This window comes from Peromyscus californicus, unplaced genomic scaffold (genome assembly GCF_007827085.1).
Source record: "Peromyscus californicus insignis strain IS unplaced genomic scaffold, ASM782708v3 Scaffold_1__1_contigs__length_55948999, whole genome shotgun sequence".
Lineage (NCBI taxonomy): Eukaryota > Metazoa > Chordata > Mammalia > Rodentia > Cricetidae > Peromyscus > Peromyscus californicus.
The window spans coordinates 21,979,367-22,004,164 of record NW_026294492.1 but is presented as its reverse complement, the minus strand read 5'-3'; the positions used below and the strand labels follow the sequence as shown (position 1 = coordinate 22,004,164).

At 40.5% G+C, this 24,798-nt stretch overlaps 2 protein-coding genes across 5 annotated transcripts in view; both read right to left on the bottom strand.

The window, feature by feature from the left end:
• The window catches only part of Spdya (speedy/RINGO cell cycle regulator family member A), a 30,511-nt gene extending 16,815 nt beyond the window's left edge, over positions 1-13,696 (bottom strand). For all 4 annotated transcript variants that reach the window (XM_052746204.1, XM_052746201.1, XM_052746202.1 and 1 more), the window contains exons 1-5: positions 13,586-13,696; positions 9,973-10,222; positions 8,132-8,190; positions 4,640-4,725; positions 635-806 (exon numbers count right to left, since the gene is read on the bottom strand). In XM_052746204.1, coding sequence (XP_052602164.1) covers positions 635-806; positions 4,640-4,725; positions 8,132-8,190; positions 9,973-10,204 — 549 coding nt within the window. In that variant the 5' untranslated portion in view covers positions 10,205-10,222; positions 13,586-13,696. The remainder of the gene's footprint in view (positions 1-634; positions 807-4,639; positions 4,726-8,131; positions 8,191-9,972; positions 10,223-13,585) is intronic.
• An 8,414-nt stretch (positions 13,697-22,110) lies between these two features.
• Positions 22,111-24,798, bottom strand: part of Ppp1cb (protein phosphatase 1 catalytic subunit beta) — a 35,042-nt gene continuing 32,354 nt past the window's right edge. Inside the window, exon 8 of the mRNA XM_052746200.1 lies at positions 22,111-23,909. Within this exon, the coding sequence (XP_052602160.1) occupies positions 23,805-23,909 (105 nt within the window). The 3' untranslated portion in view covers positions 22,111-23,804. The remainder of the gene's footprint in view (positions 23,910-24,798) is intronic.

Here is a 24,798-nt window from a genome sequence, read left to right as displayed (position 1 = left end):
TATAATTTTTTTAAATAAAAAATGTATTCTTTGTGAAAAGAGGTATGGATTTTAAATATATTTAAATTTATTTAAACTATATACCATGCTGTTGGCCTCAATGTTGGAAACTTGAAAATTTATATACTTTAGTGGAAATTATTATTCAGCTCTAGTTTCCTAATTGTATAATAATCTTAAATAAGATGCTTTAGTATGTCCACAAGTCCTTTGCTAGCATACTGGTGATCTTTCAGATAGGAGGGGGACACGACAATTAGAATAGTATAGAAGTAGTCTGCTGTGAAAATGGAAATTACAACTTTTATTAATTCTGATAAAATTCAAGCAGAAACAGAATATACAAGTTGTTCTTGTAATAGTGACTAAGGCTAATGATCTCTGTACATGTACAAAGACAGAGAGAGAGATAGGAAGAGAGCATTAAAAACCAACGTGGGCATGACATAGTTGCATAATACGCTTGTATCCGAAAAGAGGACAAAAGAGGGCTGTGAATTCCAAGCCGGGGTGGGCTAGTTGTGGGTATCTACCTCCAAAAAAGGAAGCAAAACTAAACCAAACCAAAAATAAATAAACCAAGGAAAATTAGGTAAACAAAGATTATAAATCAAAAGTGTTTTAAAATCCTTACCTCTTCACAGCACCGCCTGCTCACAATAGCCCTATAGTCAATTCTGTCCCAGAGTTGGTCCCTTAACTTTAAGAAATTGGGGAACAATTTCCTCCAGTTTTTCCCTAAAGCCCATGGAAAAATTTCATACTTGGCTTCTTCTTCATCTTCTTCAACTGTATTAGCCAGATACCTAACAAAGAGGATCAACAACCCAAAAAAGAAATGGGTAAGAACAAGAACAGCAGATAACAAAAAAAAAAAGAAAAGAAATACAAATGACTTATCAATGCACAAAAGATACTCATATCTAAAATATACAATAAAAATGGTGATATAATGAATTTTCTATCTGTTGCACTACCTAGGTGTTTCTGTATTCCTATAAATGTTGACCTTTGCTCTGGGTTGCAGTAAGTTACCCTGAAACAGTCTAGGCTTTTCCGACTTCTTAGGTGAATCTGTGGTGTGTTCAGTCTGGAGCTAATCAGCCAACCCCAGACAAGACTTTGTAGGGTATCTCCTGACTACTCCAGGGACTGTGGCTGTTTGTCTGGCTGAGAACAGACATGTTCTAGATGAATGACTGTGAGCCACTTTTTCTGTCTTTCTTTGGGATGTCTTCAGACAGCTCCTTTATACACATTTGGAGTCAGTATTTTGCCAAATACTTGAGGGGAACCAGGCATACAAAGAAGCAGAAAAACAAACACCATGATAAAGAGAATAACTAATCAATCAAAACCAACCCAAAACTGATACATAAAAGGACATCAAAACAGCTATAACTATTCTATATGCTCAAAAAGGAGATACATTGCAACTGTTCTTCTAGAGATGAAAACTACAATGTGTAGGATGAAAAACACTGAACTAGATTAATGGAAGACTGAGTACTGGAGAAGAGAGTTGTCAATTGAAGGTACAGTAACAGCATCTACGCAAACCAGAATATAAAGACAAAAATAAAAATCAGAAACAGAACATTAGTTAAATGTGTGAAAACTTCAGGAAGTGAATTCAAAGTGAACTTGAAATCTGAAAAGTGGCAGGTAGACAAAAATATTGATGAAATAGATGAATTTTTCAGAAGTTTGAAGAAAATGGGACTAGGGATGTAATACAGCTGTTACCATGTTCCCACAGCATGCAGGACTGGGTTTGGTATAATGCAGCACTGCATAAATAGGTATGTGGCATATACCTGTAATTACAGTCCTGGGGAGGTAGAGGCAGAAAGATCAGAAGTTCAAGGACATCTTTAGCTACATAGAAAGTTTGAGTCCGACCTGGACTACAGGAGACCCTTTATACAAATTTGACAAAAAAACTATAAGTCTATAGCCAGGTGGTGATGGTACATGCCTTAGTCCCAAAACTTAGAAGGCAGAGGCAGATGGATCTCTGAGTGTAAGGCCAGCCTGGTCTACAAAGCAAATTTGAGAACAGCCAGAGCTACACACACACACAAATTCCTGTCTTGAAAAACTAAAAAAAGAAGCCGGGCAGTGGTGGCACACACCTTTAATCCCAGCACTCGGGAAGCAGAGTCAGGAGGATCTCTGTGAGTTCAAGGCCAGCCTGGGCTACAGAGTGAGTTCCAGGACAGGCTCCAAAGCTACACAGAGAAACTCTGTCTCAAAAAACCAAAAAAGAGAGAGAGAGAAACTAAAAAAGAAAATAACAACAACAAAACCCTCCAAAAAACAACAACAAAAAAATCCCCCAGAATCAAAACAAAACAAACAAAAACCAAAAAAAACCCCACCTAAAACAAACAAAAAACCATACAAATCTACAAAGAAGTTCAATGAATAAGAAACAAGAAATCACAAGAAAATTATACCATGAAACATCATAGCCAAATTGTTCAAAAGCAATGATAAAATCTTAAAAAGCAGTCAGACAAAAAAAGAGACACATTAAGCTAGTGTGTTGGCACACACTTGTAATCTTAGTACTTGAGAGGTTGAGACAGAAGAATCGGGAATTCAAAGCTATCCTCAGCTACATAGTAAGTTTGAGTCCAGCCTGGGCTACATGAGACCCTGTTCCCTCCCACCCCAACCCAGCCCCCCCCCCCAAAAAAAAAGGAAAGAAAGAAAAAGAGGCAGGAATAAGTTAAGGATGGGGCAGATTTCCAGTAAGAAGCAATGCAGGCTCCATAGGTTACTTTAACAACAACAACATTACAAAACACACAAGGAAGCAAGACACCATGAGCAGAAGCAAATACCAAAGTCAAAACAGAACATAAAAACAACTGTCTAGGAGCTGGAGAGGCTCTTACGGAGGACCTGGCTTCAGTTCCCAGTACCTGTAATCTCAGCATTTAAAAGGCAAAGGGAAGAAGGAAGATCAATTCAAGATCATCCTTGGCTACATAGAGAGCTTGGGGCTAGCCTAGGCTACAAATACCTGTCTCAAAAGATTTTAAGGGCTGGAGAGATGGCTCAGAGGTTAAGAGCACTGGCTGCTCTTCCAGAGGTCCTGAGTTCAATTTCCAGCAACCACATGGTGGTTCTCAACCATCTATCATATATGGCAGAGCATTCATACATAAAATATAAATAAATTTAAAAAAGGATTTTAAAAAATAAGAAAAGAAAATGAAATTCAGGGTGTTACAAGAATGTTTTAAGGAAGCATTACATGACTACATAGAAAATATAAGCATTACAACTGTGGCTAACAAGAGATGCTTAGTGACAAGAAATACCAAGTTAGCCTACAGAAAATCTATGATCAGACACAGAATGAAAATTATAATTTATGCTACTTAAAATATAATACAATCTGCAGTGCAATCTTAAAGATCACTACACAGTAAAACCTAACAGCACTTTAATGGCTATCACCACAAACAAGTGAAACAAATTCAGTTTCAGGCTTCTACCTGCATCTGCACTACAGCCATTTTTGGTTTATCTTTGTCAGGTGAAGAACACTATAGAATATGTATGTATGATACTGAATGAAAATGTAACACTGAAACATGTACATGGCAATTTAACCGTGTCAAGGCTGAATCTGGCTCTTGGAAATACCATACATGAATTTGCACCTCAGCAACTCTGCTCCTTTTTTTCCGTTTTAGCCCAAGCTGCCCTCAAACTCATGATCCTCCTGCCGTGGCTTCCTAAATGTTGGGGGTGTAGGTGTATGCTACAAAACCTGGCCTCCTTACTAACTTCTGTGATCTTGCAAAGTGATTTGTCCTCCTAAATTCTGTTTCTACATCTATAAATCAGGAATAAGAAATGCATTTCATTTAATCCCAGCACTTGGGAGGCAGAGGAAGGCAGGCGGATCTCTGTGAGTTATAGGCCAGCCTGATCTACAAAGGGAGTTCCAGGATAGCCATGGAAATCCTGTCTGGAAACAAACAAACAACAAAAAGAAACAAATTTCATAAGAAAACTAAATATATAAATAATATATAAGAAGTGGCAATTGACACATATACTCAGTATTAGCTATTACTATTAAATTCTCCCAGTTTAGCAACTATCACCAAATATTAAATTCAGCTTATTTTTCCTACGTTCTGAAAAAAACAGAATGTCTCTCTAATGCATAGTTAAGGCTCCTCTGGTCTGACTTCTTTAAAAACTCTGATTCTAGCCGGGCGGTGGTGGTGCACGCCTTTAATCCCAGCTCTCAGGAGGCAGAGCCAGGTGGATCTCTGTGAGTTTGAGGCCAGCCTGGGCTACAGAGTGAGTTCCAGGAAAGGCGCAAAGCTACACAGAGAAACCCTGTCTTGAAAAACCAAAAAAAAAAAAAAAAAAAGAAAATATAAAATACACAATACAATCTGAAGTGGGATACTGAACAATAAATCTGGCATGTAATGTAAGAACAGGGAAAAGAACATTAAAACTATCCTATTAAAGTAAAATATACATAATTTTCATACACAAGAAGGCCTATTAACAATATCCATAAAAATTTAATGTCTCTGCTTTATTACAAATCACATACATTGTAAATAATCAATAAAATTCATTTAATAGAAAGCATACTTACAGAGCAATAAAGAAATTTATCCTGGTATGCTCATTTATAGTAAATTTAGCTCTCTTGAAATAAACAAATGTCATAGCCAAAAGATACTATAAGGAAAAGTTAGAAATTAATATTAATGGTTTGCTTTCAGTAATACAACTGCTATAAAATAGTTGACTTTAAACCTTAAGACATTATTCATCCTTATACAATCACCTGAGTACTTATTTTTGTCTCCTGTAATTAACCCACTTGAATAGTATGAGAATTACTGATAATTTATCATATTTATCTAGGTGGATTTCTAAGTTTTATTATAGCTGATGCATTCTAAAATTAAAACTCCATTTTTTCTAACTTAAATTTCAGACTTACAGAGAAGTTGAAATAGTTCGATTAACCAAACATCTTTCACCGAGATTCACCAATAGTTACTTTTAAAAATAATATTTAAGAATGACTTTAAATAATTTCAGAAATTAGGATAGCAAGGCTTAGTTTTCATTGAGAAAACACATTTTAAATGTAATATTACAAAGACACAATTATCCTATTTGAACATATGCCAAGATCTAATGGTTCAAATTTGAAACAAGTAAAATATAAATTTTTTTCTCTCTCATACGTATTCATTACCTAGTAAGGGCATTGTAGAAGAAGATGATTCATTTCCAAGTAAAGGGCTCTTGAATTAATGTCAGGTATTCTGGGATAGTTACTTTTCAAACACTGCCCCCTGCTGTCCTCCAGCATTAAAGCACTTAAACTGTACTGTTAACCACACCTCTAAAGAAACTGAGTATTTGGATATATCATTACTGTTTATTTGAAAACTGACACTGTGATTGTTTTAAAGATTACATTTTTGGAGACATATTCTATTTTTACACTTATTTATATTTATTTATTTATTTATGTGTGTCATGTGTCAGGTCACCACCAAGGTGTGGAGATGAGAAAACAATTTAGGAAAGTCTATTCCATTCTCTCTTCCATTGTGTGAATCCCGGATCAACTCAGGCATCAGGCACCATTAGCAGCTGATGTAGTATGTATGTATCCTGCCAGCCTCACATTATCAAATGTTTATGATAAAATGTTAGCATGCCTCAGGTTTACCTCAAAGTAACTTACTTACATTCCTGGGAAGAAGGGTTAAAAGAAACAAGAATGGCCACGTTGATGATGACTGTACTTTTAAGAGCCACATGGAAGGTCTTTGTCTTTATTTAAAATTGTGTGTGTTTCAGTCATTCTAAACCAATCTCCAGAGGCTGCAGAGATGCCTCAGCCATTAATTAACAGTGCTGTCTATTCTTCCAGAGGAAGCTTGGTTCCTAGCACCCACATGGGGGCTCACAACTGTCATAACTCCAGGTCTTTAGGACCTGACAACCTTTTCTGACCCTCAAAGGCACCAGGCATGCAAGTGCTGCAGAGACATACATACAAGCTAAACACCCAAACACATAAAGTTTTTCAAAAACTTTCCAAAATTAATTATTTATTTTAAAAATATTTTAGTTTTTAATTGTGTGTGTGTGTGTGTGTGTGTGTGTGTGTGTGCGCGCGCGCGCGCGTGCGCGCGCGCATGCGTGCGTGCATGAGTGTGCACATGAGTGCAGATGCCTGGGAAGACCAGAAGTCATCAGATGACCTGGAGCTGGATTACAAGCAGTTATAAGTCACTCAGTCTGGGTGCTAGAAACTGAACTCAGGTCCCTGGAAGAACAGGAAGTGCTCTTAACCACTCAGTCATTTCTCCAGCCTCCCAAATTAAAAAAACAACAAAAACAACTTTTTTTTTAATCTTTGCCACATTTAAGTATGAAATAAAAGCCTTCATCTCAATACTTAGAATTCAACCATAAGTAATCTTCTAAACATTCCTTCATCTATTGATTTATATTTTAACTGTTACTGAACTTAATACATGACTGCCCAGTCTAAATGGGTGTTTACAAAAGTAAAATGGCAACTATTCAGCTCACTCAAAAGCATAGAAACAAATATTGAAATGTATCCACAAAAAAGCGTAGACATCACTGTTCCTAATAAACTAGACAGTTTATGAAATATTAACATCTAACTGAAGAACATGTTAAACTAATTGTACCTTGTAAGAGTATTAGGAAGAGTGGGGAATGAGAAGTCTCAATAAGAATAAAGTAGACAGGCATCTGGGCCCACGCCTTTAATCCTCACACTCTCGAGGCAGAGACAGTGGATATCTTTGAGTTCAAGTCTACATAGGAAGTTTTAGGCCAGCTAGTGTTACATAGGTAAGTCCATGTCTTAAGAAAATAAGTAGAATGATATACACATATGAAAATGTCACAATGAAACTCATTTCTTTATATACTAAGCAAAAAGAGAGTGATCTGGTATTTTAAAGATATTTTTAATTATGTTGTATTAGCACACACACATGCATGTGCGTGTGTGCGTAAGTGCGTGCGTGTGCATGTGTGCATGTGTGCGTGTGTGTGTGTGTGTGTGTGTGTGTGTGTGTGTGTGTGTGCATATGCATGCACTCATGCACCCTCCAGGAGCTAGAGTTACAGGCAGTTATAAGCAGCCAGATATGGGTGGAAGAAACCAAACACAGATCCTCTGGAAGAGCACCAAGTGCTTTTAACTGCTAAGCCGTTTTTCCAGCCCTACAAGCCATTTGTTCTATAGAACAATTCTCAATTTTCATTTGTCTAGTGTTTTTCAAAGTATGTGACAGGTGCCAATCTATGGTTGTTATCCAGCAGTGAGGAAGCCAACATGGAATAAGATGTTATTTATGCTATTATATTTTATACATAGCAATTATATTTTATTTTATACATAGCAATTTAATGCCTGTTGAATTTTAGTAATATCCAGGAGATAACTAGAATTTTTGGTATGAATTACTTATAAAACATAGATGAGACCACCTTAATGGAGTGAGTCTTAAGAACTTTTTCTCCATACCAATTAAAGGAAGTAATTCCACCCAAACTGTATTGAATCTAGCTGACCACAACGATATATGTCTATACTCCGAGCTCTTAGGAGGTTGAATTAAGATGATTGTGAATTTATGAATTTGAGGTCAGGGTGGGCTGGAGTGAGAATGTATCCTTGCCCTCCACCCCGACTCCCTACTTCCACTCCTGCTACCAAAGTATTGAGTCTCTGTTCTTGTTTCCGAATAGATTTGGTAAAAATTAAGTGTAAGAATTCTGCTTTGGGGGCCAGTGAGGTGGCTCAGTGGGTAAAGGCATGTGCTGTCATGGTGGAAGAAACAAGTCTGTGTAAATTGTCTTCTGATCTCCACATACTGGCTATGGCATACATGTTGTGATACACACACACAAATATGAAATGAATATGACAGAAGAATTCCGCTCTAAAGGAAAAATGTAGGCTAGCTGTTTTTCTAACCTAATGAAGGAGAAAATTCTTATTGGGTATCATAAAAATTTTAATGGTCTAGTAACATAACAATGATGGTTTATGATTATACTATTTCCGGTTTACCTTGTCTGCAATTTTACAGCAGCAGTCCATCCACAAGAAATCTTGAATTAAATCATCATCTACAACAAAAGATAACTTTGACTTATCTTCTTTAAAATGTTTCCTTTTGAAAAAATAATTTCTATATTGGTACATTTTAAAGTAATGTTTAGAAATTAAACAAAAATGGCTGCTAGTTTAGTTGTCATTTTTTTAGTATATTTATTATTGCAAGGACATCTATTTCCCATCTGATTTACTTTACTATGTATATACTCAACTTGAAACATGAATAATATGCTTTATTTTCTGAGTATCCAACAGCATGTTGGGTAACTTCTTTTGCAGTCAATTTTAAGAGGCAGATATGGAATCTGATGCAAGATAATTCATCTTCTAAGAACTAATATCTTAATACTGTTCTAAGTGTATTACTTTTTCTTCTACTTTCTCCTTTTTTCATTTTGGGTATTATTCATTTTGGATCCTTTCCTCTATTTCCTCTCCATTATTATTCAAAAAAATATAGCCGGGCGGTGGTGGCGCACGCCTTTAATCCCAGCACTCGGGAGGCAGAGGCAGGCGGATCTCTGTGAGTTCGAGGCCAGCCTGGTCTACAAAGTGAGTTCCAGGAAAGGCGCAAAACTACAAAGAAACCCTGTCTCGAAAAACCAAAAAAAAATATATATATATAAATGTGTCTATATAAATAACTTCAAATTTTACTTGGACTTGTAATTAACAATTAATTTTGAGAAAACTGATTATTAGGATAAAAAGATCAACAAAATCTTGAAGAATAATATCTACCCCAGAGTGGTGTTGCACGCCTTTAATCCCAGCACTTGGGAAGCAAAGGCAGGTGGATCTCTGTGAGTTCAAGACTGGGCTGTTCTACTCCAGACCAGCCAGGGTTACATGGCGAGACTCTGTCTCAAAACAAAAACACAACAAAAAGCAACATCCAAAAAGTAAATTTAAAAAAACCCTTGTTTTGATTTGAAAGCATTAAAATAGATGATCTCAAAATATGTTGAAAACTATCAGAATATAATCTAGAAAAATCCCCTTCATTTTAGTAACAAAGCAAAAAGGACTTTTTATTCATTTTGCATGTTATGAATTGCATCATTGTAATTAATATTTGGAAAATTCTAAGAATAACTTGATTTTCTGAGAATTAATTTGTATGTTAATTCTGTTTCTACTTCTTAAATTACCTAACATGGTAGAATCAGGTGAAGAGTATTCAAAAAGCTTGCGGGTAAGGGCTGGAGATGACCAACAAAATGGGAATTTTGCTTGCCTGTAATCCCAGCATTTGGCAGGGGAGGGCGGGAGGAATAGAAACTCAAGGTTATCCTTGGCTACATAAAGAGTTCAAGGCTAGCTTGGCATCGTGAGACCCTTTCTGATACAGAGGTGGGGAGGAAGAAGAGAGGGGGTAAAGAAAAGTTTTGGGCATTACTGTGGGTCATAATTTTGTTCTATTCTTAATAAGGAGAAATGGACATGTTATCATTCTCAATTCTGATGGGGAAAATCTTTGTAACTTCTGTTTACATTCCTACATATTTTATCCCATCATTTAGTTTTGATATTCTTTACATCCTACCATGCACATAGCCTTCCTCTATAAACAAGGAAGTCTGTTACACACAACTATTAGACTGTGCTATGATCTGACTTTCTATCAGGAAATATCTACCCTATCCCTTACTCTAATGTCTACCTTGCTCTATGACTGCAAAAGCAGGCTCCTTTTCTTGGCTGGTATAAATACTACATTGTAAACAACTGACAAAAGAGCTTTACATTCTGATTCTTAAGTACTTTATACTATTAAAATGTCTTACACCTACCAAATAATTTAAAGAAAGCAGTCATTTCCTGACGCTGTATAATTAGACAGGGTCCTTTGGGCCGCTTAGATTTGTTATTATGTGAATTTTTTTCAGATGCTTGCCAACTATCTTTAAGAATAGGACGCTTCAGATTAATAGGTTTTCTAGTTTGATGTGACCTATTTGAACCTGATTTTACATGAACAGTGACAGTAGGTGGTGTCTCACAACACATCTGATTATGCCGCATTTTGGCTTCCCAAGATTCCTATAAAAATAAAAATACAAAATTATTGATCACATTCATTCATTTCTACATTAAAACCTAGCTGGATACTACCAGATGCAGTCATATAAAATGTTGATCTTGCTATTAAAATGTTATTTGTAACACTGAGTCATATTAGAAATTGTTCTTACAGCACTCAGAAATGCTATGCCTCTTCTGGGTAATGATATACTCCCTCTGGTTGCATTTTGCCTTGGTTATTCTGGAACTCAAAATCAAATCTGAAACTTGTCTATTTTCTTTACTGCAGTGTGGTGTTCCTTTTTCCTGTTAAGTTTTCCTTGGTCACAAAGTTTCCATATTCAATAAGCAATTACTCGTATTTTCTGAACAGTTTTAGCAAATAAATGGCACATGTGCTTTGTAGAATTTTCACAATTTATGTATGTATGTATGTATATACATACATATATATTTGGTTTTTGTTGAGACAGGGTCTCACTATGTAGTTCTTGGCTGGCCTGGAAATCACTAGGTAGACCAGGCTGGAATAACTCCAGGATCCTAATAAGAACATCTGAATCCATGACTCATAGTGACCCAAGCAGCCACACTTCCCTTGGCACTCAAGGAGTTATGTACAGATTCTCCTTCCTGACTCTCAGAAACTTCCCTGATGAAGGTGAGGCTACATCCAAAATAGCTGGGTACTACCAATACTGTCCAATCTGAGAGTCACATACATAGTTTAATATTTTTAAGCCATATTTAAAAAGAAAACATGAGGGCTGGGCTATAGCTCAGTGGGAGGGGAGACTACTTGCCGAGCATGCATGAGAGCAGGGACTCAATCCTCAGTGCTGAAAACAAAGTTAATTTTAATAAATCCAACGTAACAGATCAAACATGCAATTTTAACATCTAATCAATATAAAATGAAAATATTTTACATCCTAAATCTTTTAAGTCTGGTACATTTTTGATATTTTATACATATCTCAATTTTATGCTAACTACTAAATAGCTCAAAATGTAGTCCTATAAAAATGAAGTAGTGTATGAGAGAATATTTTACACCCCTTCCATTTTATATTTAAACTAAATAAAAATTAAAGTTTTCTGTTGCACCCAGCCAAATACAAGTGTTTATGGTTGCATGTGGCTACTAGCTACAGTATTAACCAGTGTAGAGTTAGATTATAAAGAACTAGGCAGAAGGGGCTGGAGAGATAGCTCACCAGTTAAGAGCATTCACTGTTCTTTGAGAGAATCCAGGTTCTCAGCACTCACACAGTGGCTCACAAGCATCTAACTCCAGTTCCAGGGAATTCCGGGCCTTCTTCTGGCCTCTGAGGGTGCCAGGAATGTATGTAGTGTACAGACACACATGCAGGCAAAAAACTCGTGTGTGTGTGTGTGTGTGTGTGTGTGTGTGTGTGTGTGTGTGTGTGTGTGAAGAGAGTGGAGGGAGGGAGGAGAGGGAGGGAGGGGAGGGAGAGAGAGAGGGAGAGAGAGAGAGAGAGAGAGAGAGAGAGAGAGAGAGAGAGAGAGAGAGAGAGAGAGAGAGAGAGAGAGAGAGAGAGAACTGGGCAGAGGACAGTTAGGAATGGAGACAAGTGCTTGTAGCCGTGGCAATGTCTTTAGTCTGAGAGGAGCCTGGACAATATATAGAAACTGTATCTCAAAAGTAAACAAACAGAACCAACTAGCCAACAACAAAAATTAGACTGAAGAAATTACAATTAGTTCTACAATTAGTTCTTGTCTTTTGATTTGCTTCCTTCATCTGTCTTCTGGAATAAAAACAACTAAGCAGTCACTCAGCTTCTCAAACGGAGTGGGGCAGGGCTAGGTTCAGTAACAGGACACACCACAATACAGAAGACTATCGTGGCACACTGTCCTTTTGACTCAATGGTAAGTGACTTTCAAGTAACGTTTTTATATTGAAATGGGTAAATAAGAAAATGCAAACTCCGTGTATCAGACTATTTCATCTAAGACTTGAGAAAACAGGAAAAGGGGAAAGTCTGAAATTCCCAAACAGAGTTTCACTGAAGTTAATAAAGACTGAAGGGCTGTGGAGTAAGAGCTTAAGGACAGGGCCATCTATGCTACAGCCTGTGGCAAGTTCCACTTTGCAGGATCTCTTTGACTTAGCTCTTGGTCTAGAGGGAAAGAATAAAAAGGCAAATGAAACTATGGGGCATTTCTCAAGAGAAAGAGGGAAAGGGGGCCTAAGAGAAACTGCCCAACGGTACTGTGGAGTAATTTCCTCCAAACAGCACATTCCATCCTGGAGGGAAGCAGCCTCAGAGTCGGGAAGTAAAGGGAACGGGGCTCACAAAACAAACAGCTCACAAGACTCATGAGTCCCACAAAACAAACAAGTCACAAGACTCATGAGCCCCCGACCCAAGGTTACCTAAGCAGTAAGGACTCGGAGGATTGGAAACCGACTGCCTGCCTGTACAGACAGCCCTCTCCCAGTCATCACCCATGCTGGGGTGGCCTTTTCAGTGACGCGGTCGATTCACCCATGCTTCTCTGAGTAACCCCAACAAACACTCACTGGTTCACCAAACTGGACTCGGGTGGAACCCCTACTTTTGGGTCACTGGTTCCCTATCTGGGGTGAGTAGATATTGGTTTGCAGATGAAAAGTCTCACAACACACACACACACACACACACACCCTTCAATTCACCTGCATGCATTCTACCCAACATCTGAAAAATCATAGCACAATTCATAATGACGACGACTGGGGGTCTGTGAGGTGTGGGGTTGTGTTTGGTTTTTTTTTTTTTTTTGTTTTTTGTTTTTTTTGTAAATTTTGTAGGCATCTGAGGAAAGTTCTCTCCGGGTGGAGTCTAAAGGGCACCTGGCGACAGAATCGTCAAATACTAAGTTTTTCTGTATGAACAACCTAACTAACCATCTGCGGAGACGCGGGGCAGGTAGGCGGGAGAACCCTCTCGCTAAGGGTGTGGCGATGAGACCCAGCAGCTCCCCACTCAATCCTCCCGCGGTGCGGCTCGGGGCCGGGGGCGTGGGACCCGGGCCGGAGCGGCAAGGCTCGCACCCCCCTCAGCCCCCGTCACCGCGCCCCCCGCGCCCCCTTGCCGGGCGGCCGGGTCCCTCCAGCGGCTCCCGACCGCACCCCCGGGGTTCCGTCCCCCGGCCTCCCGCGATGGCCCGACCCTTGGAGGCGGCGCCGGGCCCCGCTCGAGGCCGCGAGCCCGCGGCGCTGGCTGAGGGCTGCTGGGGGGCGGGGGGCGGGCCGAGGCGCCCTCGCCTCCTCACGCAGGACCCCGGGAGCGAGCGAGGGGCACCGGCTGCACCGCCGCCGACACTCGGGACGCGTCACCAGGCCCGCCCGCCCGGCGAGGGCGAAGGTACCTGCTTGCGCAGAGCGGCGAAGGGCGGGCGGCCCCCCGCAAGCAGCCTCGGCGACAGCGAGCTGCCTCAGGCGGTTACGCGCCGGTCGCCCGCAGGCCGCAACACCCGCTCTTCCAGCCGCCAGCTGGCCCGGCCCGGGAGCGTGTGGCCGCCGGAGCCAATGGGAGCGCGGGAACGGCCGGGGGGCGGGGGCTGGCGGGGCGTCGGAGCCAATGAGAGCGCGGGAACGGCCTGGGGGCGGGGCTGGCGCTGTAGCTCCGCCCCCGCCCCGCCCCGCCCCGCCCCCGCGTCTTCTGCCGTTATTCCGCTCCAGCTCCGTGGACCTCCCCGGTGGGTGGGATCGCGCTTTCCCGCGAACGTGTCGGTGCGGGACGGTTGAGGTGGCCCCGACGGGACGAGGAGACGGTGCTGCCCAGCAGGCCCGGGGCGGCCCGCCGTCCTCCCCACATCCAACCCCTCGTCTCTCCGCGCGCGCCTCGCTCCTGGGAGCTCCTGAGAGAACGCTGCCGCCCCAGAACCGCGTGTGCCCAAGTGTGTAAAAGGAGGAAGAGCCCGCCTAAGCTAGTCCCAAAGGTGTGAATAAAGTGGCTTGGAGTGAGCGGAGGGTAGTGTTCTCCCGTTCACAGCTAAAGCCTCCTCTTCATCATCCCGTGCCTTCTTGGGAGGCCTGGGATGCAGCAGGTGCTTAATAAATGCTTGCCTGCCCTCCATCCCTGAGATGCAGAATCTTTTTGTTCTGTTGACACACCGCATCCGTTTTTCCATCCTGCTAGTCTTTAATCTTACTACCTGCACATCCCAGGAAAGGATCATGTTTAAATCATTAGGATGGTTGATGTTGCTTCTATAGTTTTCTGGTACAAGTATAGCATTTAAGAGCAACTTAGCCTTGCCTGTTTGAGGTACTTCCCAGCAAATGAGTTTCTCGCTCAGCAACTCGGAACGTTGAAAGCAGCTTACACTGAAACACACTAAAAGTCACAAGTAAGGAGAACTTTGAGTTTTCCTGGGGGAGGGAGGCCTTTGAGTTGGTGGGGTTTTTTGTTTGTTTGTTTTCTTCCGAGACATGGATTCTCCCTGTAGCTTTGGCTGTCTTGAACCTCACTCTGTAGACCAGACTGGCCTCGAACTCACAGAGATCCGCCTGCCTCTGCATCCCAAGCGCTGAGATTAAAGGTGTGCGCCACCACGGCCTGGCGTTTCCCTTTTTACTTCTTTTTTTAATCCATGGCCCTTGGGTGAATGAATGAATGTGTCAAGAAAATCTTCAGGCAAGTGGCTGCTGCAGGCTTCATTCCTCTGGCTTTTCCTGAGGATCCTTCCCTGCTGTCTCTTTTTTCTTAGGTGTCAGGGATTCTTGTGATGACTCATTTCCAGCCACTGGTATACAATCTTATTTAACCGAGCAATGAATACTCAGCGCATGAGCAGCCCTATGTTGTAAAATACTGAACAGACAAGAAAACTAACTAGAATACAAGACACGATGAGCCATTTCCATGAGAGGTATAGAAAAGCACACACACACACACACACACACTTTCTTTTTCTCTTTTTGGTGAGACAGGGTTTTGTGTAGTCAAGGCTGGCCTCCAATTGATCCACATGTAGCGGAGATTAACTGTGAACTAACTCAGTGTACTACCATGTCTGACAGTGTTCCTCAAACAATTATAATTTATATTTTTTTATAATTAAGGTCAATTTGTCAAAATAAAGGTATTGAAGAAGTAATTTATTGCTACTATTTTGGCTTAAAAGGTTACAACTGAGGACTTCGTGAATGTTCTCACTCCTGTGCTTTTGTTTTACTTTTTAAACTACTTTTGTGTATAATGTGAATGCACAAGATAAGTTGGAATTCTGGTTTCAATTCAGTACTTTTTTTTTTCCTTTACCAGCAATATAAGTGTAGGCAGATGATGTGACCTCAATATGTCAACGTAAAGATGAATGTGAGATGACCTCTACTGTGTCATGCTAGGGCAAACCTCACATGGTGGACAGGTACATCAAAAGCATCCGTTTCCTTGTCTCTCTCAGGCCCGAGATTTGACTCGGCATTTGAAGCAAGTCTCTGCGGGCTGGAGAGATGATTAAAGGCAATGGGGTGCTCTTCCAGAGGATCCGGGTTCAATTCCCAGCTCTCACACGGCGGCTCACAACTCTCTTCCAGTCCCAGGGAATCCAGCGCCCTCTTCTGGACTCTGTGGGCACCTGGCACACGTGTGGTACAAGTACACACATGCAAGAAAAGGAAGTCTCTGAAGTATTAAGTCCCTTCCCTCTTCTTATCCATCCCTTTTTCCAATCTTTGAACTATGCCTTGGCGATTCTTGCACTGTTTGAAATAGAACCAGTCTGTTCCCATTGTACTTAAAAAAAAAAATGCATCCCCAATCACAATCTTTTGCCAGACTAAACTTTATAAACCTTTTTGTTTCTTTTAATATGTCTAAAACATTTCCACTTGTCTTTTTTGGTTGTTGTTGTTTTGTTTTGTTTTTTGAGACAAAGTTTCTCTGTGTATCCCTGGCTGTCCTGGAACTCACTCTAGCCAGACCAGGCTGGCCTCAAATTCAGAGATCCACCTGCCTCTGCCTCCTGGTACTAAGATTAAAGGCATGCGACACCACAACCTAGCTCCTTTTAAAAACCTAGTTTATAATGTGCTCTCTTCACCATTTAAATTTCATACTGATGCCCTGCTTAAATCAGTGAATCTGAGTGTTGGCTACATGCAGGGAATTGGAACAGTGCCAGAGGGGTGTCAGCATGGTCCAGTGCTTATGGTGCGTCCTCGGACTCTTGGATCTCGCATCTGTCTCTACAGGGCTCAAAAACTGAGTGTAGCTGTTAGGAGATTGCTGTTCCACTCTTGAATCCTTGCAGCATTTTTGGCAGTTCTCATTTAGGTAATTTTGTTAAGCAGGTCCCCCCACCCCACCCCATGGCAGGGTTTCTCTGTGTAGGCCTGGCTGTCCTGGAACTCTCTTTGTAGACCAGACTGGCCTCGAACTCAGCGAGATCCACTTGCCTCTGCCTCCCAAGTGCTGGGAGTTACTACTACTTCCTGGCTGTTAACCAGGTTTTTAAATAAAACTTTTGTGTTCATACACAATTTTGCATGAAGAAAATCATATATTTTAAAATAGAATATGTACAAAGAACATATGTAACTGCGTAGGTTGAAACGTGACATGATGTAAGTAGGCATCACCCAAACACTTCAATTTTAAAGATTTATTTATGTGTGTGTGCCTTAGTAGATTATGTGCACTACCTTCAGAAGCCAGAAGAAGGCATTCGAGGCTGCAGACTGGAGGAACAGGTGGTTGTAGGGTGTCTGCTACTGGTTCTTGGAACCAAACTCCTCTTCAAGAGCAGTTAAGTGCTCTTAACCCACAGAGCCATCTCTCTAGCCCCACATTTCAAATTTATATCCAAGAAAGATATAACCATTACTGTTTGAATTCTATAGCTCCTCTTCTTCCTCCGATTGCAGTTCTTTTTTTTTTTTTTTTTTTTTAAGATTTATTTATTATGTATACAGTGTTCTGTCTGCATTTATGCCTGCGGGTCAGAAGAGGGCGCCAGATCTCATTACAGATGGTTGTGAACCACCATGTGGTTGCTGGGACTTGAACTCAGGACCTTTAGGAAGAACAGCCAGTGCCCTTAACCACTGAGCCATCTCTCCAGCCCCCGATTGCAGTTCTTAATAAATGAGTGGGTGACTTTTTGCCCAATTCCCTCTTTACTCTTTTTTTTTTTCCCTTTTGGTACTCTCAGGTGCCAAGGATAGTAATCATGTTCATGAAAGACTCCACTTACTGGGAGACAAAAGCTGTACCAAATTCTTTGTGGAATTTTGTATGGAAACCAAGCCTGAATACCTGGTCATTTAACCCAAAGCAAAAAATAAAACATCTGCATTTCTGTAGTTTCTTACACAGTACCATTTTGTTCCTTATTGAAAATATTTTTTGCTGGTCTTTCTCTTCCCCCTACCCCACAGGGTTTCTCTGTGTAGCAGCCCTAGCTGTCCTGGAACTTGCTGTGTAGACCAGGCTGGGCTCAAACTCATGGAGATCCACCTGCCTCTGCCTCCCAAGTGCTGGGAGTAAAGGCTACCATGCCCAGCTTCTGTTTTTTCTTGAACCCCTAACACAATCCTTGCAAATGAGGCAACAACTTCTCTGCTTTCAAGTCTTGGTTACTTGTCTAAAATGTTCACACTGGATGAATGTATAAAAATACAGCATTATGTATCATTTTCCTAAAAATATACAAAGTGGATGACTTAAGATAATGAAAGAATGGAGACTCCAAAATGCAGACAAGATAGGATCTGGGGATGTTTGACTTTGAATGCGCCTGTGATGAGCTAGCTGCAGAATCTTCCTTCAAGTAACAGACTTCTTATACTTACCCATAGTATACAACTTAAGTGCGAGTACACATACCTGCCCCTTTAAGACAGTGGTTATGCACACCCCACAGTCAGAAGCCACCAAGCCACGCCCCCTCTGTGGCTCTTTCCCAGGGAGTTGTGTGGTGGCTAGCAACTAATTTATGGTCTAATCAATACTTGGCTCTCCTGTGCCCCGTCACATGCTATGTTGATCTAAACCTGGTGTGAAGCTTCCTGCCACCTCATGAAATCATGTAATAGGAAAGGATCTCCTTTGGGGGTAGGAGGTTCTCTGAAGGTGCCTCTTTGGCCTCCCCTACCAACCCTTCTCATGGTGGCTTCCTTTTTCCCTCTCTCTTATCCTGAAGGTTTTAAAGAGAAGTTTCTTTCCCTTTAAGGCCCTGTATGCAGTTTTTAATATACTGTATCCTTTCTTTTTAAGATTCTCTCCCCATCTTTAACGAAGATCATGCCCTCAAGGCCCTTTCTCCTAATAAATCCTTTCCCCCCTCCCCTTACCTGTTTCAAAACAGGGTTTTCTCTGTGTACCCCTGGCTGTCCTGGAACTCACTCTATAGACCAGGCTGATCTCGAACTAAAGAGATCGGCCTGCCTCTGCCTTCTCAGTGATAAACCTCATTTCTAAAAGGTAAGTATGTGTCAGCTTTCTTCCACAAACCAATTATTTTTTCCCTTAAATCTAACTATTAGGATGACAGTTTTCACAAGGAGCCATTTATCTGGGCAGTACAGACTCAAAATCTCCTGAGACAACTCCAATATTTTTGTTTTGAGACGTGAGAATAAAGGGAAATTGGAACTGTGTTGTAAATTTCTTCATAGGGTCAAAGTACCAACAGTAATTTGAGCAGTCATTTTTAAAATCTGTGATTCATTAAATGCTGCATATTTATGTCTCTGACGTGCCAAGCATCAGTCCAGGAAATATATCAGTAATGAAAAACAATCATCTCTATTCCAGATCCTGTGTAGGCACCTAAAGGTTTGAAGGCCAAACATTACATCGTCTCGAGGGGCACCCAACACATACATGTAAGGAGTAACTGACAGTTCACTCAAAGTCTAGGGAATTCAAAAGCTAAAAAGACTAGTTTCCTAACAAAACAGACATTACACTATGGTAAGCAATTGTAACCTAGGTCTCCGGTGACTAGTGGAATTAACTTCAGTGGGGTCAACAGGTCTGTTATATAAGATTCAGGCTATTATCCTGGGGGATAAGTTTCAAAAATATTTGTTGACACTTTTGAACATATTTATAATATTTTAATCATTTTCATCACATTACCCTCTCCTTCTGGACCTTTTGACTTTAAGTTGCATGTATGAACATGGGTGTGGAGCTAATTACTGGAGCAGGGGCAACTTAGCATTGGCTACAGTGCTAAAGAAAAGACTTCCTTTCCCCGGTAACCTGGAGTGGGCCTTTGTGAGCCCATCAATCACCCAGGCTAGAATGCTGACAAGCTCAGTTTTGTGCAGGTAACCATAGTTCATGAGTATGTCATGTCCAGAAGATGGTGTTTAATAGCACTCTTCTCCATCCTTCTGCCCTGTTCGCACTGTGTTCTGAGACTTGGGGTGTTGGGGTGCTAGATGGGTTTAGGGGTTGAGCACCCAAGAGCCACTTATCCTCAGCCTTGACCTCTACCCCCCCCCACCCCCAGTACACATGTAGTTTTTTTTTTTTTTTTTTTAAAGATTTATTTATTATGTATACAGTGTTCTGCCTGCATGGCCAGAAAAGGGCGCCAGATCTCATTACAGATGGTTGTGAGCCACCATGTGGTTGCTGGGAATTGAACTCAGGAGCCAGTGCTCTTAACCACTGAGCCATCTCTCCAGCCCTAGACAGTTTTCTATAAGTTTGAATAGTTAGATACATAATTTTCTTTCTTTTCCCCTAAAATTTATGTGCATTGTTATTTTGGCTGCATGTATGTCTGTATGAGGATGTCGCGTACCCTGTTACTGGAGTTATAGACAGTCGTGATCTGCCATGGGAATTGAACCCAGGTTCTCTGGAAGAGCAGCCAGTGAGTGCTCTTAAACCGCTGAGCCATCTCTCTAGCCCTTTGTTTTCTTTCCCTCCCTCCATCCCTCTGTGTGTGTGTGTGTGTGTGTGTGTGTGTGTGTGTGTGTGTGTATGTATATGTATAACATATATACACATATTGGTGAGCTTAGTGTTAGCTTACAGGACCATAGGCATCTTACCAGTGGAAGAGCAGCCAGTGCTCTTAACCCCTGAGCCATCTCTCCAGCTTTATGTGTAGTTATTTTAAGACAGGGTCTCATATAGCTCAGGTTGGCCTCAAACTTACTGTGTAGCTAAAACTTGGCCTTGGAATTTCTGATCCTCCTGCCTCCAACTCCTAAAAACCAGGACTGCAGGTCTCACTACACTTGGCTGAGAAACTTATTTTGCTGTCAGTGGCTTTTTTGAGGTAGTGTCTTGATCTATAGCCCAGGCTGGGCTCAAATGGCAATCCCCCTGCCACAGACTGTGGTCACTATGCCTAGTTAGACTGCATGCTGGAAGTGGGACAGTAGGCCTCACAGTAAGACTTAAGGCAAGGACTGGAGAGATTCATTGGTTAAGAGCACTTGCTTTTGCAGGGGATCCAGGTTCCCAGCACCTACAGTGGCTCACCACCATCCCTAACTCCAGTTTCAGGGGATCCAACACCTTCTTTTGACTTCCACAGGCACCAGACACCCATGTGGTGCACATACATACACATAGGCAAAACACTCATACACATTAAATAAATGAGTAAATCTTACAAACAAAACAAAACCATAAAACCTCTGAAGCAGCAAGTAGTTTAATTTGCTCTACTGAGGAGGTTCCTGAGTTCTATCAGAGATGAAGTTTCTGGGGCACCTATGGTGGCTAGCAGTTATCAGCAGGTTACACAATTAACATAGATGTTTTAGCCCAGCCTGGGTCATGCCTACAGTCTCAGCACACAGGAAGCTAAGGCAGGAGGACTGGAGCTTGAGACCAACCTGGACTTGAATCTGTCTCAAAACAAACAGCAACAACAGTGATAACCCCCCAATCAAAATACTCATTGTATTTGCCCAGCACTTAAAAAATCCACTGGATGGTGGTGGCGCACACCTTTAATCCCAGCACTCGAGAGGCGGAAGCAAGTGGACCTTGTGAGTTTGAGGCCAGCCTGGTCTACAAAGCAAATTCCAGGACAGTCAGGGCTGTTACATTTAGAAACCCTGTCCTCCAAAAACAAAACAAAACAAAGAAATAAAAATCATTTAAACATTTTCTTTTTATAAGTATAGGGGTTTTGCCTACATGTATGTCTATGCACCCACCACATGTATGCCTGGTGCCCACAGAGGGCACAAGGCAGCAGATCCCCTTGGCCTGGCACTATAGACTGCTATGAACAACCTTCTGAGTACTGGGAATTGAACCCAGGTCCTCTGCAATCCCTTGTAACTTTTCATCTAGTGATCAGACTTTGTAATTTTTTTCCCCTAGACAGGTCTTAATATGTAAACTAGGCTTCAAATTCATAGGTATTCCTGTCTGCATCACAATCCTGGGATTTAAGGCAGCCTGTATTTTTATCTTTGTGATTTTTGCCAGTAAACTAGCATAATAATCTGTGATAGTTAAAGGTGTTCAGCTGTGATATTACAGTTTAGGAGCATATAATGTACTGAATATTTGTCCATAAGAAGCTGTAAAGTAGTTTTAAAAGGTCTGAATGATTTTTCAACATAGTAAATGTCCATCCTTTAACAACCAATACTAATTTGCTTACTTTTCTTTAGTTTTAATTTGAAAGAATGTTTATAAAAATCCAGTCTATAAGACACAGATTAATATGGATTAACTAACATTGAGATTAAGGCTTATTTTCTTGAGCTACCTTAAATATTGACTACTGAGAGAGAACATCTAAAATCCTATTAGCAATTGTTTGATTTATACTCCAGTAAAGTTATCAAATCACATTAGATAAAGGCATGTGTGACCTAATGGAACATGACTACAACTATGTCAATGTGTGCTTACATGTCTCACTGTAAAAACAAAACAACACAGAATAACCACTCAGACTTTGTATCAATTAGACAACTTTTTACTAAATGAGAAAACTACATTTAAAATGTGCTTTAAAACAAAATGGAATTAGAAAAAAAAAAAGATGTATGCATTTTAAAGAACTTTTGCACTGTGCTGAAAATCAAATGTTTCTTGCAGTAATACAATGCGCCAATCCATAAAATGTTAACAGAGTTTTCAATTTAACATTTTCAGAGACAATATAAGGTTTCACATCTATGGTAACACATAAGAAGGGCATTATATAAATATTATGTCCATCCCTATGAAGCTTACAAATTTGACAATGTTCAATAAAAAGACTTTAGAATCACATCCAATAGTGTCACATCCAAAGAGTCACAGATCTGTGCCTGTTGTTAAGCCCTCCTAAAATCTGTGTTGACTTTGCTACTCCTTGACATTTGTTAATGCTAACCCTTAAAAAAGAGAACAGGAAAAGAAATGCTGCAATCAACTCTTGATCATGTACAGAAATTATTGCTACTATACTTCACTACAAAGCATGTCTATACATATTATGACCTTTGATTATGAAAACGCAGAGTAAAAATCTTTAGTGACAAAGCCTTACAGTCGAAAACAACATTCACATGGCAATTATTAGACAGTGAAGCACCCCGATACTCAGAGCTGACAAATGTCCCACTGACCAGCATTCATTTAAATACATCCTTCACATAGAGAGGGAAAGAAGAGCGTCAGCTTTCCAAGGCTTGTCAAAAAAGGATTCTCATGTTGTGTGGATCTAAAAACAAACAAACAAACAACAACCAAAACCCCAAAAAACAAAACCAATGCAGGTGAGGGTAATACCAGAAAGTTAAGCATGCCAAAAGGTGTTTCGTGCGAATTAAAACCTAAAGCCAAGGTACCACATAATCACATTACCAACTAATTTTGGGTAATACTATATGAGCCTTATCTTAAATGAAATGCTACTGCACAATAGAGCATCAATAAATTAAAAATTAGAGTGCACAAATCCAAATCAGTGGCAATTTTGAAAAAAGCGAAATATTCATTATCAGCTGCAAAGTTTGCCCAGTCAAACTGTTTGATTAAAATCATTGGATCAGATAGTTTGTGTATTTTTAAAACCTATCAACCTCTAAAATTCCTTTTTGCTATTATGAGGCATAAGTTTTCTTAGTAAGATCAAACAGTTACTTAAGTAGGTAAGTGAAGGAAAATAATAGTTGGTGAATGTCTTTAAAGCTCTTCCCATATTTCACTTTTTAAAATGTTTAGGGAAAAACAGGAAAAGTTGCCATTATTCTAGCAAAAACAAACCAAACAAAACAAGCCCAAAATACTAACAACCAAGCAACACTAACCCATGACACAGCTGGAACACCATGCTTTCATCTGGGTAACTACCACAGCTAGTTTAACTGGGATGCTTTTCCACTTGAAAAATTGTGATACCAGAAGATAGAACTTTAATGGATACTTGTGGATTTGGATTTAACTTTGTTGACTATTATAACAGAGTATACTTATTACAATACAGTGTAGCACATCTTTCTATTAGAAAACAATTTAAGATCCTTTACCGTCTCCTTAAGTTAAAGGTGTGACATCATAAAGGGTGTCGAATGGCTGGATGGTTTTACAGTGCACACTTATATATTATGAAGTATGTCCTTAACAAATCTGATGGTTTCTTTACAGAATTCCTTTCTTCACCTTTTCTTCGGTGGATTAGCTGTTCGAGGTGGAGTGACAGGACGTCCAGAATTCAGTCCACCATACTGGTACTTAGCTTTCTTTTCAGATGGTTTCAATATCTTGAAATAAATAATCAGTAACATTATTCTTCAATAAATGGCATCAATTGTTAAAGTCCCATGAAAATACAGAAATAGCTCAGCAACATTCCACAAACATTTCTGAGATCTGAGTTGTCAGAGCAGCTCAGTAAGTGCTCAGCAGGAAAAAGTGCCCGGGTCCCGCCTCCAGCACCACCCTTAGGAACACTTCCTAGTTATGAGTCCCTTTGTATTTTAGTAACAAAAGCTTGGGTACACAGTCTCAGCAGCTGCTGAGCGTTAAATTTTAGTTCACCTCATTAGAGAGGAAAAAACACTGGTCTGAGTCAAAAACCCTAGGTTCTCCCCTTAATTCTGACCGCTCCCCCTGGGTTTTCTGAGACGTTGTCAGTGCAGTAGACTGGCCTCAAACTCATGGCAATCCTTCTGCCTCAGCATCTTGAGTGCTGAGATTACAGGCATAAGCCACCTCACACAACTTCGACTTTATTTTCCATTTACATGTAGATATTACTTAGATTTTTTTTTTTTTTTTTTTTTGTTTTTCGAGACAGGGTTTCTCTGGGTAGCTTTGCGCCTCTCCTGGAACTCACTTGGTAGCCCAGGCTGGCCTCGAACTCACAGAGATCCGCCTGGCTCTGCCTCCCGAGTGCTGGGATTAAAGGCGTGAGCCACCACCACCCGGCTACTTAGATATTTTTATGGTTATTTTCCATATCATAAAGTTTAACTGCTTAAAGTATACAAGTTTTTAGGATGCTTATTTATTTAATAAGCTATATGTTTACTACAATGATCTGATTTTAGTAGTTTTTGTCCAACCCTAAAAGAAACTTCGTTCTTAGTCACTTCGTATTCCGGTTCTCCATCTCCCCTAAGCATCTATCTGCAATCACTTACCTATATT